General features: G+C 48.3%; 1 protein-coding gene and 1 pseudogene across 2 annotated transcripts; one reads left to right on the top strand and one right to left on the bottom strand.

Moving 5' to 3' along the window:
• The first annotated feature begins 1,644 nt into the window (after positions 1–1,644).
• LOC149359268 (uncharacterized) lies at positions 1,645–10,322 on the top strand. The gene is made up of 5 exons (XM_089571555.1): positions 1,645–1,956; positions 2,575–2,736; positions 7,572–7,851; positions 8,014–8,124; positions 8,422–10,322. The coding sequence occupies exons 1-5, from the start codon at positions 1,775–1,777 to the stop codon at positions 9,328–9,330; spliced, it is 1,644 nt and encodes a 547-aa protein (XP_089427681.1). The 5' UTR covers positions 1,645–1,774; the 3' UTR covers positions 9,331–10,322.
• On the bottom strand, positions 9,514–12,354 carry LOC149359267 (uncharacterized; annotated as a pseudogene). Its single transcript, XR_016288769.1, has 5 exons — positions 12,154–12,354; positions 11,147–11,366; positions 10,432–10,571; positions 10,204–10,268; positions 9,514–10,097 (listed from the first exon to the last, which is right to left on the bottom strand). The product of XR_016288769.1 is annotated as an uncharacterized LOC149359267 (transcript).
• Positions 12,355–12,662: the final 308 nt, after the last annotated feature.

Genomic DNA, 12,662 nt, shown 5'->3' with positions numbered 1-12,662 from the left:
TATGGAGTGAGCGCAATATCAAGTACATAAAAAGTCCTTTTCTTCGCCTTGCTTGCATTTACCAAGTAAAAAAAAAATAATCTACCAGTTCAATAAGAGTGGCTTCTTATGCTTTAAATGTGATGTTAGTCTGACGATCACAACAGCGGCGTTTGGCTGCAGCATCTGGGTATATATAGTCGCCCCTCGTTAATATGAACTAGGTTATTTTATAGACAAATCGAGTTATGAATAATTTTTGCAAGGACCAATCTTTTTCAATGCGTTTACTAATCATTAATAAAGAAACTTGCTTTTCGGACAATGGACTGTACATTATGTGCCAAAGCTAAAAGATCTGCATATTTTCGTCACGTTATAACATTTGCCCGCGCTCGAGCCAGCATTTCGGCCACCGCAACGCAGCACCCTCGTTTTTGTAGCAGCGAATAATTCAGTTTTTTTTCTCAGTGCCCCTCCTCCCCCTTATAGTTTGCCGGAAGATGAAGTGATTTGTTTTCGCGGAACACCCTCACGAGGGGTTGGGGTCACTTATCAGGAACGGAACTTGCGAGAGGCAGAGGGGCTTTGGAGACGAGGAACCTAAGTTTACGTACAGTTGATAGAAAATATCCAGAAACCAAAAGGAAGTGATGTTGTTGGACGAAACAAGCATCCTCGTCGTGCCTTGACCGTCCGCCGCTCTCTCCCGTGCTGCGGTTCCTCTAAACGCAAAGCGGAGAGAGACCACCACGGCTAGAATGAGCCCCTAGCTGCCTTCTCTGCGGCTACTCAGGAAACTCCGGCAGTGCCTTTGAGCTCTCTATCACGCGCAGTCCTCTAGAGCAGCTCGACGAATATTATCACATCGCAGAAAAGCATGACATCATTTGCCCCAAAACCGTAAGTGCTAACGGCTTGGTGAAAACCGGTTCTAAGTTTGCCCTTTACTTGATTCTATCGCTTTTAGGTTCGTATTTAGCGTATTCTGTTTTTCTAGCCAGAGCTGCGCACTGGGGAAGATAATTAGCAGGTTTCTGATTGACTCGTGCTTTAATAACAGCGCAGCAGGCTTTGTAGTCACTGTAGTCCGGTGGCCGTTTATTTAATGCTTTCAGTCCCCCGGGCTTATCGTTCGCGCTTGCCTACCCCTCAGACGTGTTATTTAATTGGATTTCCCGTGCAGAAAACAAGCGCAGCTTCATGCGGACACGTTTTACCGACGGTTTTATCACATGCCACTCACACGTCGCTGCTGTATTAGGGTAAACAAGAACGGGGAGCTGCCAAGGGCTGCGTAAGGGTCGTGTATCCATTTTTTTTTTTTTTTTTACACAGCACAAGTGTGAGGTAAAGCACGTTGCGTTAGGTGTTTTCTTATCTAAGCGTATTGTATGAGTCTGCAACAAAGGATAGTCTCTATTGCGGAACACCGGGCTTATAACTCATGCATATTGTCGAGGACACTCCAGCATTGAATGTTTGTGGGTATTATCAGTAATCTGCCTATAGAACGAGGAAGTGACTTTATGATTATCTTAGCTCCATTATTATGGGGATAACCTTGATATAGGGAACCCAAGCTCAAGTTTGGCGGCGCGACGACAGCGCCGCGCCTCCTATGGTGGCCACCCGGAGAGGCTATTGGGAAGGAGCGCGGCAGACGCTGCCGGTTTGACAGCGGCGGCGGCGCACGTGCACGCGTGTTGTTCAGTCCGGCTGGGGCGCAGCGTAGTCTCCGCGTGGCTAGTTTTGTGCGCTGCATCGACAATGGTGTTGAAGCGGAATTTTTGCAATGGCAGAAACGGCCCAACGAAAACAAAAGCGAGGTCCGAAGTACTGCTGTGTCGTGGGTTGCCACAACAGTGCAGACAACACCAAAGATCGCGATCCGCCTGTGAAACTGTACCGATTCCCAGGCAGGTGGTACGAGAAAGAAAGGAGACAAGCCTGGATCACCGCTGTAAGGAGAGTCAAGTAAGTCATGACAGCCCTCTCTCGTTTTCTGCTTTGACCGTGGCAGCTAATCGTTTTTGTTTGTTGCCGCGACGCATCTCGGTATCGAGATCGCTGCCTTCTCACAGAACGTGTGTGTGAAAGCCAAGTTACGGTGTCATGTTGAGGCGTTTTTAATCAGCTTTTTTTTTTTTTAACGTAGCCGTCATTGTTGAAATTCACACTTGCACGTGCTCGTTCCGCTGTTAATTGAATTCATTTGAACTACGTACGTTGTCAAAGGTTTGACGCCGCGATTTGCGCATCAGGCAAGCATCTTTCTCGCGTCTGAACAGACTGCTTTTAATTTCAACAAACTTGGACATTGTTTTGCTAGTTCAATTTGCTGTGCCTCTTTATTATGGCAGCATTTTATGTTCTGTATGTTACTACCATTATGTATACTACTACCATGTCGAATGCTTAGGAGCTCGGCGGCTCTGTCATTTGCCACCTTCGGAGCTTGAGCAATTTTCATTCATTTGTTCATGTGTGCGCATTCGTTTCTATGTTTTCGTGTGTCTTTGTGTGCATGCATGTGCGTGAGTACGTGTGTGTCTTGGCGGTGGATAAGAGAGAATGTTGTTCTTTCTTGTGCAGTCCCGATGGAACTCAGTGGCTGCCAAAAGAACATACGCGAATTTGTAGCACGCATTTTGTGGGCAACAGCAAGAGTGACATCAGCCAACATCCCTCCTACATCCCAACCATTTTTCCACCTATCTACAGAAAAAAGGCACCTGATCGGGAAAGGGCGCAAAGGTATGAAACCAAAAATGTGACACTGCCAGTGGAAGTCACAAGCTTATGTTTTCAAGTGTGTTCTGTTGTTTACCTGCTTTATGAAATTGCGGTCCAATCATAATATGATCATGTTGTGTCCCCTTATTGCTTTTGTGTGTGTGCGCCCCCGCATCCTCCTCCTAACGACCACTCGCATCCTCCTCCTAACGACCACCCGCATCCTCCTCCTGTTTTGGGAAGCCACTCCCTCCCGTGGACGCTTCTCCGCTCCCTCCTTTCTTCGGGCGGCCAGTTCGGCTCCTGCTTCGGTCGACGCTGGTCGCACCCTCATCGGCTTTAAATAAACGAAGTCTTAAAGTACCGTGTGCGTCTTTCGCTGCATTCAACACAGCGACCGGACACGACAGTGGCGACGAGAAAGTGGATTCGACCCGCGCTACGCAACGCTATTGACAAGCCATGGCTAAGCGAGGGTTTCCCAATCAGATACCAGAGTTCAACGGCTCATCGTGGTCATCGTGGGTTGGACGCCTTCAGTTCTACTTTGAAGCTAACAACATCACAGACCCAGCCTTGAAGAGGGCCAACCTGCTTACGCTGTGCGGGGAGCAGACCTACGATACTGTCTGCGCCCTTATTCAGCCAAGCACACCAGCGGCAGTGTCTTACGACGACATCGTAAAAGCGCTGCAAAAGCACTACGACCCAAGGCCATCCGAGGTCTACAGCCGGGCTCGCTTCCAACGACGAGATCAACTGGGAGGAGAAACTGTGAGCGCCTACGTAGCCGCGCTCAAGAAGCTCGCTGCCGACTGCAATTTTGGAACGCTGTCGACAACAGCTACCGGGCAGGAGGGAGACGCAGCTTCTTCTGCTAACACCACCATGCTTCCCTTGGACGTGATGTTACGCGACAGATTTGTGTGCGGACTGAGTGACGAGTCACTGCAGCAGCGCCTGTTCGCTGAGAAGGACCTCACATTCAGCAAAGCTTACGACATCGCCGTTCGAGCGGAGAGCGCCGGTCACCAGCAGAGAGGGATTCGCCGGAACACCGAGCCGGTACACCAGACAAGCAACCAGGTGCGCAAGCCTTCTGTTGTTGTAAAATCGGTCAAAAAGGCACAACGCTGCTGGCGGTGTGACGACCAACACAACCCCCAGGGATGTCGATTCCAGTCAGCCACGTGTAATTTTTGCCACAAGCGAGGGCATATCGAAAGAGCATGCATTACGAAACGGAGACTTGCCAAGATAAAGTCACCTTCCCAGCCTAATCACAGCGTCAACGCCTCAGAGAATACGCCGCTATCTGATCTCCATGGAACAACATCAGCAACACCATCTGTGTTGTACGACCTGAACACCATGAATCTCGGCACGCGACCGAAGATTTTTACAGAAGTAAGCGTACATCACCAGCTGATTAAGTTCGAGGTGGACTCCGGCGCAGCCTGTACTCTGATCAGTGAGGACACGTTCCGAACTTCATGGCCATCTGACGCACCCGCCCTGCAACAAGACGACACGCACCTGCGAACGTGGTCAGGACAGAATCTGCCACTATTGGGCTCTGCCAACGTGCAGGTTAACTACAACGGCCAGACCCATACGCTACCTCTGCTTGTTGTGAAGGGCACAGGATCAAGCCTTCTAGGCAGAAACTGGTTTTCTCCACTAGGCGTGATGATATGCGGCATACACCAGACGCCGAGCCAGAACATGGTTGAGCAACTGCAAGAGAAATACGAAAGAGTATTCTCGGAAGAGATTCCAGGAAACGAAGGGCCCCCGGTCACACTGGAGTTGTTGGACAACGCGCAACCCAAATTTCTGAAGGCCAGGCCGGTGCCGTTTGCTCTCCGAGATTCAGTTGAAAAAGAGTTGGACAAACTGGAGCAGCAAGGTGTCATCGAGCCGACGCAGCATTCAGAATGGGCCACACCACTTGTCGTAGTTCGCAAGAAGAACGGAACCATACGCCTCTGCGGAGACTACCGGAGCACCGTCAATCTTGCGACTAAAGCGTCCTCTTACCCGCTACCGACACCTGAAGAAGTATTCAGTGTACTGCGTGGCGCAAGAGTCTTCAGCACATTGGACCTCACCCAGGCGTATCAGCAGCTGAAGGTGAGCGAGTCAACTGCTGAATTATTGGCAATTAACACACTGAAAGGCTTGTACAAAGTCAAGCGACTGCCTTTTGGCGTAGCTGCAGCCCCGGCCATATTTCAAAAATTCATGGAGACAGTGCTTCAGGGCATCCCAGGAGTTTGTGTCTACCTTGACGATGTCATCATCAGTGGCACTTCCACTGAAGAGCATGCAGTGCGCCTAGAGCTCGTTCTCGAAAGGCTAGCAAACGCTAATTTGTGCATAAGCAAATCGAAGTGCTGTTTTGCGGTGCCAGAGGTGCAATTTCTGGGACACCGAATTAATGCGGAAGGCATTCACCCTACCGAGGACAAAGTGCGAGCGATCACAGAAGCACGAGCTCCAACAAACAAGCAGGAGCTACAGGCTTTTCTCGGACTCTTGACGTTCTACGACCGGTTCTTGGAACAAAGAGCTACCGTGGCCAACGACTTATACCAACTCCTTCGGAAAGATGTGACATGGACATGGTCGCCACGCCATCAGCAGTCATTCGATGCCCTGAAAGACCTGATTCGAAGATGTACAGTCCTCCGCCACTACGACGAAAGGAAGCCTCTGCTTTTGGCTTGCGACGCATCACCGTACGGAGTCGGCGCGGTTCTATCGCAAACTGACGAGCAAGGAAGGGAAGCTCCCATCGCCTTCGCCTCACGTACGTTGTCGCAAGCAGAACGCAACTACGCGCAACTTGACAAAGAAGGGCTAGCCATCGTCTACGCGGCGACACATTTTCACCAGTACATTGCCGGCCGGAAGGTGACCTTTATAACCGATCACCGACCGCTATTGGGCATTCTGGGACCACAAAGGCCTATGCCACCAACTTTGTCTCCGCGAATGACACGTTGGTGCATCAAACTCTCAGCGTACGACTACGCTCTGGTCTACCGCAATGGGAGTAAACATCAAAACGCCGATGCGCTAAGCCGTCTGCCACTAGACGCAACTGTTGACGAACCATTTCCACCAGGAGACGTTCTGATGTTCGAAGCACTGCCAGAACCTCCGCTTACAGCAGGCACAGTTGCAGCATCTACGCAGAAGTGCGCAGCTCTCCGGCTAGTTTACACAGCTGTTCAACAAGGCAACGTGCATAAACTCAAAGGGGACAACTTCGACGCTTACCGCAGGCGAGCTACAGAGTTGAGCACCCATCGCGGCTGCATCATATTTGGGTCCCGAGTTGTGATGCCGAGAGAACTACGCGCACAAGCTATGTCTCTCATCCACGCCGGACATCGGGGCATCGTTGCAATGAAAAAGTGTGCCAGAAGCTACATGTGGTGGCCTGGCATTGACAACGACATCGAAACAGTGGTGCGAGAATGCAAGCCTTGCCAGAGCAGCCGGAGCGCCCCGCCGAAAGCTCCTGTCCCTGAATGGGAAAAGCCAGACACACCATGGCACACACTGCACATTGATTTTGCAGGACCAATTGAGGGCTGCACTTTCCTTGTGGTCGTAGATGCCTACACAAAGTGGCTTGAGATAAGGCAAATGGGACAGACGACTTCGGCAGCAGTCATTGACAACCTCCGATCACTATTTGCAACGTTCGGCCTGCCGCGCAAGGTAGTGTCGGACAACGGAACACCGTTTGTGTCTGCGGAGATCCTCAAGTTTTATCGCGACAACGGGATCTCATCAGTTACATCGGCCCCCTACCACCCAGCGACAAACGGACAAGCCGAGCGCTACGTAGCCGAGCTAAAACGCGCCCTTGAAAGAGATCAGACAGGCTCGCTGCAGCGCCGCCTTGCGCGCTTTCTCTTCAAGCAGCACACGACGGTTCAGAGCACAACAGGCGAGACCCCCTCGAAAATGATGTTCGAGCGTGAAATGCGAACCCAGCTCACAGCCATCCTCCCCGAGCCAAAGGCAGAGACGTTCCGGGAAGAAAAAGCAATTCCGCGCTGCGGCACGCTTAATGAGGGGCAGCGCGTCCTCGCCCGACAGTTTCTGAAAAAGCCACGCTGGGAGGAAGCTACAATTGTCAGACGCGTAGGCCTGCGCTCTTGGCTCGTCAACATACATGGCACAGTAGCACGCCGACATCTCAACCAGCTGCGTAGATTTACGACGCCGTCTGAGAGCTGTCCGCCAGCGGAGAGAACACGTGCACCATCTTCCCACATAGCCTGGCACCTCTTCCCGGAAGAAGAGACTTCGCCCAGGACAGACCTAGGAGACACAGCGAACAACAGCCAGCCTACAAGTGTTTCTCCCCCGAGCGCGCAAAGCCAGCGCGCCTCCACGCGTGAGCGCCGACCCCCTGCACGATACCAGGCAACTTTCTAGGGGGGAAGGAAGTGTTGTGTCCCCTTATTGCTTTTGTGTGTGTGCGCCCCCGCATCCTCCTCCTAACGACCACTCGCATCCTCCTCCTAACGACCACCCGCATCCTCCTCCTGTTTTGGGAAGCCACTCCCTCCCGTGGACGCTTCTCCGCTCCCTCCTTTCTTCGGGCGGCCAGTTCGGCTCCTGCTTCGGTCGACGCTGGTCGCACCCTCATCGGCTTTAAATAAACGAAGTCTTAAAGTACCGTGTGCGTCTTTCGCTGCATTCAACACAGCGACCGGACACGACAGATCATTAGATGCATTCTCATGTATTTAGTGACTACATTTCATGGCAAGTTTGTTTGCAGCCTGCACAAGACTCAATTGGTAACCTAGAATTTTGATTGTGCAATGCAGGTGGCAGACACGTTTCAAGAAGGAAATCTCATCCAAACAGCTTGTTGCAAAAGATGAGCATCCAAAGCAAAGTGCAGCCGATGAAGCAAAAATGCAGGTGCTGGAAGCCTCCGTTCTGGACGATGTGCATCGTGACTTGAGCCCAATGGATTTCAGTGATGCACTTCTGGAAACAAGTACAACTACCTCTTTGCTCAACGACACGAGTGATTCACATTCTTTGGAGCTTTTGTGTGGTGCAGGACAAGAAAGTCATTCTACTGCAAAAAAGACGGACGCTGTAAGGACACCTTTTAATTCTGGGCTCCTGTTTAGTCAGTGTAAATATAGCTGACAGTAGTGCAACATACATTTGCTTTTAATAGTGTCCTTTCAATTTCCCCAAAGAATACAGAAAATTTGTCTAAATACCTCTACATATCCTTTGTTTGATTTTTTTCAGACAAGCCAAACAGAAGAATGTGCAACTTCAGGAAAGCTAACTATACTTCTCTCAGCAACAAATGGCACTGAAGCTTCTACTCAAGTCATGCACACAGAAATGACTCACAAGGTGAGATGATGCAGCTGTTGTTCTTTATCTGTTCTCTTGAACTGTGGTGTTGTCTTGCTTTAGCACCCCACTTTTGTTTTTCTCCAGTTTACTTGCATTATTGGGCAATGTTCATTTTTATTTTCCTTTCCTACATCACTTTTTTTAAATTTTATAATGGCTATGCTGATTTTCGCTATAGAATGAACTTGTTTATCTGCTTGAGAGTACAAATGTTATTTTCTCTTTGTTATTCATTTTACCTTAGTGTGGTTCCTTTTTCATTTCATCATTCTGTATGTTTATTCTATCCTGAAGGTTGCAAGCACAGATGGAAATTGGAAGCGGAAATGCGGATTTTATGGCTTTGATTCCTTAAAGGAAAAGGAAGAGGCACTGCAAGATATGTGCGGTGTGACGCTGCCAGTTTTCTGCCTTCTTCTGAACTTGTTGCCAGCACCACAGTACAGGCGCAATGCGATGTCAAGGGAAGACAAGCTATGCTTGTTCCTTGCCAAGCTACGGCTTGGGATAACGTACAGTGCCTTCGCCGCTATGTTCAGTGTCACAGCCACAACAGCATCAACTGTGTTTAGAAAGACGCTTGATATTCTAAGCATTGCCCTGAAAGAGTGGGTCTTTATGCCTTCCAGGGAAGTAATCAAGCTGTGTTTGCCTCCCCCATTCAAAGAAAATTATCCAAATTGCACCCTAATAATAGATTGCACCGAGCTCCGCACAGAAACACCGTCTAATCCTAATTGCCAACACGTGTTGTATTCACACTACAAAGGAGGATACACGCTCAAAATTTTGATCGGCATAATTCCTAATGGAATGATAAGTTTCATTTCTAAATGTTATGGAGGACGGCATACAGACTCTTTCATAACACAGGACTCCGGCTTCCTGCAGCTTATCAAACCAGGGGACTTAGTTTTAAGTGACAAAGGATTCCCGAGCATGCGGACAACTGTAGAGGGTAAAGGTGCAGTGCTACTTATGCCTCCTTTTAATTCAGGGGGTAGACAGCTGTCTAAACAAGACATGGAAGAGACATACAAGATTGCGTCTGTGCGAATCCATGTGGAAAGAGTTATTCAAAGGCTGAAGATATATCATATTCTAAGCAACAGAGTACCACTAAGCCTGGTCCCACACATGAACAAAGTGGTTTCAGTGTGTGCTGCCCTTGTAAACATGCAAGCACCAATAATTCAGAAGTAGGACTGCTTGGTTTGCTGTGGCATCCATAAATTGGTTTGTAGGCATAGATTGAATTTGCAAAAAGATGAAAATTTAAAGGAAAACTAGTTCTGCAGTTTCATATTAGCACACTGTGACTTGATAACTGCAACTATGTGCACTTCAGCCAATAAATGGGTTCTTCAATCACACCACTGTTTTTTGTCTGAATTTTATTTTTTAGTGAGAAGCCCTGTGATAGTTCTGTAATGTGTTATTCTACAATCAAAATATACATGTAAAAGAGGCAATAACAGGACTGAAAACCAAACGGCAGATATATAAGTCAGTTGAAGTATGCACAGCAATAAGTTTGATTTCAGGCAAGGATCGTGCATCAGTCCATAAATATAGAGCATAGAAACCTATAATAAATGCAGAACCAATAACTTGAAATAAAAATACTCCATCTTGGGGATCAGTTCCCACAGAAAAGCCTCGTCCCGAGTTACTTTCACTATAACTGCATGTTTCGGGCTGTAGACATATAAAATGGCCCACTGCAGGTTCAAAACATACATCTGGACTTGTATTTGTGTGTAATAAGTATGTGTGGTTCTGAGCACAATCACATCTCCATTAAACATTAAGTAGGGGAGCAAGCTTCGCCTTTCTTCATAGTCGATGAATGGTTCTTCGTTGTATTTGAATGTGCACTTGATTTCAATCAACACAGTTTCACTGCCAATTTTTGCGAGTCCATCTGGGCTGCAACACAGTCATGGCTGCTGTGGAAGCACGGGTCCTGCCTAGAACATGAATAATTGAGATTAGTGCTTGAGTTGAAATGTACAACAAAGAGGAAACTGAGCATGCCAGGAATAACTCCTGATGTAAACTGGTAAGTGAACTCACCTGCACAATACGGGTGCCAAGCTTTCGTTGGAGCTCTTCTCGTGCTGTGGCTTCTGTCTTGATGCCTAGTAAAACACATTTACATGTTTAACTTAAGAGCAAATAAACTGTGAACATCACGGTTTATGTCCAAGCTTGTGGCAGCACAAGTGAATTTAGTGTTGGAATGCCATAACTAAGCACTCCAAATGTTTCTTTAAACAAATTTTTGTGCTGTTGGAAACATACCGTAGCGCATTGCAGCACTTGTGTATGATGATGTTCTGCAAAAGCTAATAGCAGCTCTCTCCAATCCTTCATCATTCTTTTTTATGCGTATGGCATGTGCTTTCGTGCTGCTGATGCGAAGTCGACGTTCTTCATGCCATCTGAAAATTGGCAAATTTGAAAATATGAGTCAACAGAATGTATATGAAATGTGTCGCCTACCTTTTACTGCACTTTAGTTTCATACCGTGAGCAGTTTGCTTGGCCTATGGTGTGGAAGCCCATGTCACTTGGTGCTTCTTTCAGTACTACTTTTGTTTTGTACATATGCGCCCTTTCACGGTCCATTTTGCTAACAAAATCTTTTACTTCAATTGTTTTGTCATCGAGGACATTAAGATACCTGTAAACAGGCCGGTGCGACATTGACTGCAGTAAATCCTCTAGAATTTCCTTTTCCACAGTTTCTGAGACTTCGTCAACAATGTCATCTAGCAAGGTCGCACAAATGACATCTTCAGCGCTTCGATATTGCAGTTCCAATATTTCTCTCAGTGGACACACTATGTCCGGATAGCTGAGAATGATATTTGGGTCAGCTGGTTTGGTATCAGGAACCCTGCTGCCCTGTCCTGTTATGGAGAATGAGACAAGGGGTAAGGAAGGTAACGATTCACTCATAAAATGGAAACTGCCGTTTAAAGGTGTGGCACATCGGATGCCTAAAAATACTTACGGGGGAAGAGGTCCAAAACTTCCTCTTCTAAGCGCCTCTTGGGCTTTCCGCTCGGTTTTCCCCACTTCCGGGGCTCGCTGGTGCATGAATTTACTTCGTGGTCGTTCACATGGAGGCACACCGCAGCTGCGTGCTTGCAGTTAGCTGTAATTCCAGCTTTGCAGGAGCATCGCCCCTCTCGAACAAGCAGCTCCTGCTTTTCCTGGCACGACCACGACAGCTATGAGGGTCAGAAATAAAAGTGAGACAGCGTAGACGCTTGCCGTCTTCTTAAAGAAGGCTTCCTCCCGAAACTTCCCTCTACAAATTTTCAGCTACATCTCATGTGGCACGGTGTACATTTTTTCAGCTAACTACGTCTGCCCCTCCCACACTATTCCGTGCGCGCGTACAAAGCTAAAATTAAGGCGAAAGATTTGGTTAAAGGCTTCATTATTTAAAACACCCAGTACAATGTTGTGAGTGCGTTTTTATGCCAGCGTAATTACGCGAACGCTCCGCGCGCTCGATACCACAGCTACGACAGCGCGCCTCTAGCTCGGCACCCCTCACGCTGAACATCGCGTTCGCGGAGCAGATTTTACGTATTTAAGTCTGTAAATCTAACAATCGCGAACAAAAAAATAAAGTGCAGGCATGACATTGCAACTGAAAGAACAACGAGCCACCGAGAAAAAAAGGCGAACAATATGTGTTGCTTCTGAGCGCTTACGTCCAGCTGCCTCCCAGCCAAGTCAGCGGGTGATGTTCTAAGGGATGGAGTATGTGTGTCTCGTACTGTCCCATGCTTTATAGCGGGTATTATGGTTTGGCCGCAAAGAATTTCTTCCCCATGACGCAAACGTCGTTCCCGAAAGTGCGCGATTAATTTCTTCAAAAATGACATGTGGAAACAACTCATTCCTATATGCATTCCGACAACGGAGAACTTCAACCGAGTGCACCGCTTCGTTTCGTAGCTAGTGCTTATAAAATCGTTCAGTTATTTGAGCATATAACAAATGGACAGGCTCAAGGTTCACGTCGTACACAACGTTGTCGCTGACTTGTGACACGCATTTTCCATTCAATCGGGCTTCGTTGTTTTCAATTACCTGCTCTACGGAGTACACATGGCTTAAAAGCCTTTCACCTTTGATTAGGTTCGCTTTCCTGAAATAGTTGTCGAGCTGGCATATCTTTTTGAACCCGCACTGCAGCCGGATCATTGCGGCGCGCGACAGAAGCAGCGCGAGACGTCTGCACGTGCGCGGAAGTGAGAGAGCGAAAGGAGAAAGCACGCACGGGAGCCCAGGTGGAGCGCCACGTCTATCCCCAGTTTCTTTTTTTCTGCCAGAGATGGCGCTCCCTGTCAAGAGCAGCAGCGCCGCTCGACGTTGCTTTGGGTCCCTATCCCCAAGGATATCAAGGTTAACAGGTGGGGCTCAACAGCCATGCCCGGCGAAGCATCCGCAAACCGTAGTCTGGAACTTGGCCAGAAATGCAGACAGAAATGAGGACGGCGACTTGCAGCATA

The sequence above is a fragment of the Amblyomma mixtum genome, chromosome 2 (genome assembly GCF_055824585.1).
Source record: "Amblyomma mixtum isolate Tamu chromosome 2, ASM5582458v1, whole genome shotgun sequence".
NCBI classification, from domain to species: Eukaryota; Metazoa; Arthropoda; class Arachnida; order Ixodida; family Ixodidae; genus Amblyomma; species Amblyomma mixtum.
This window is presented reverse-complemented; position numbering and strand designations above follow the sequence as displayed.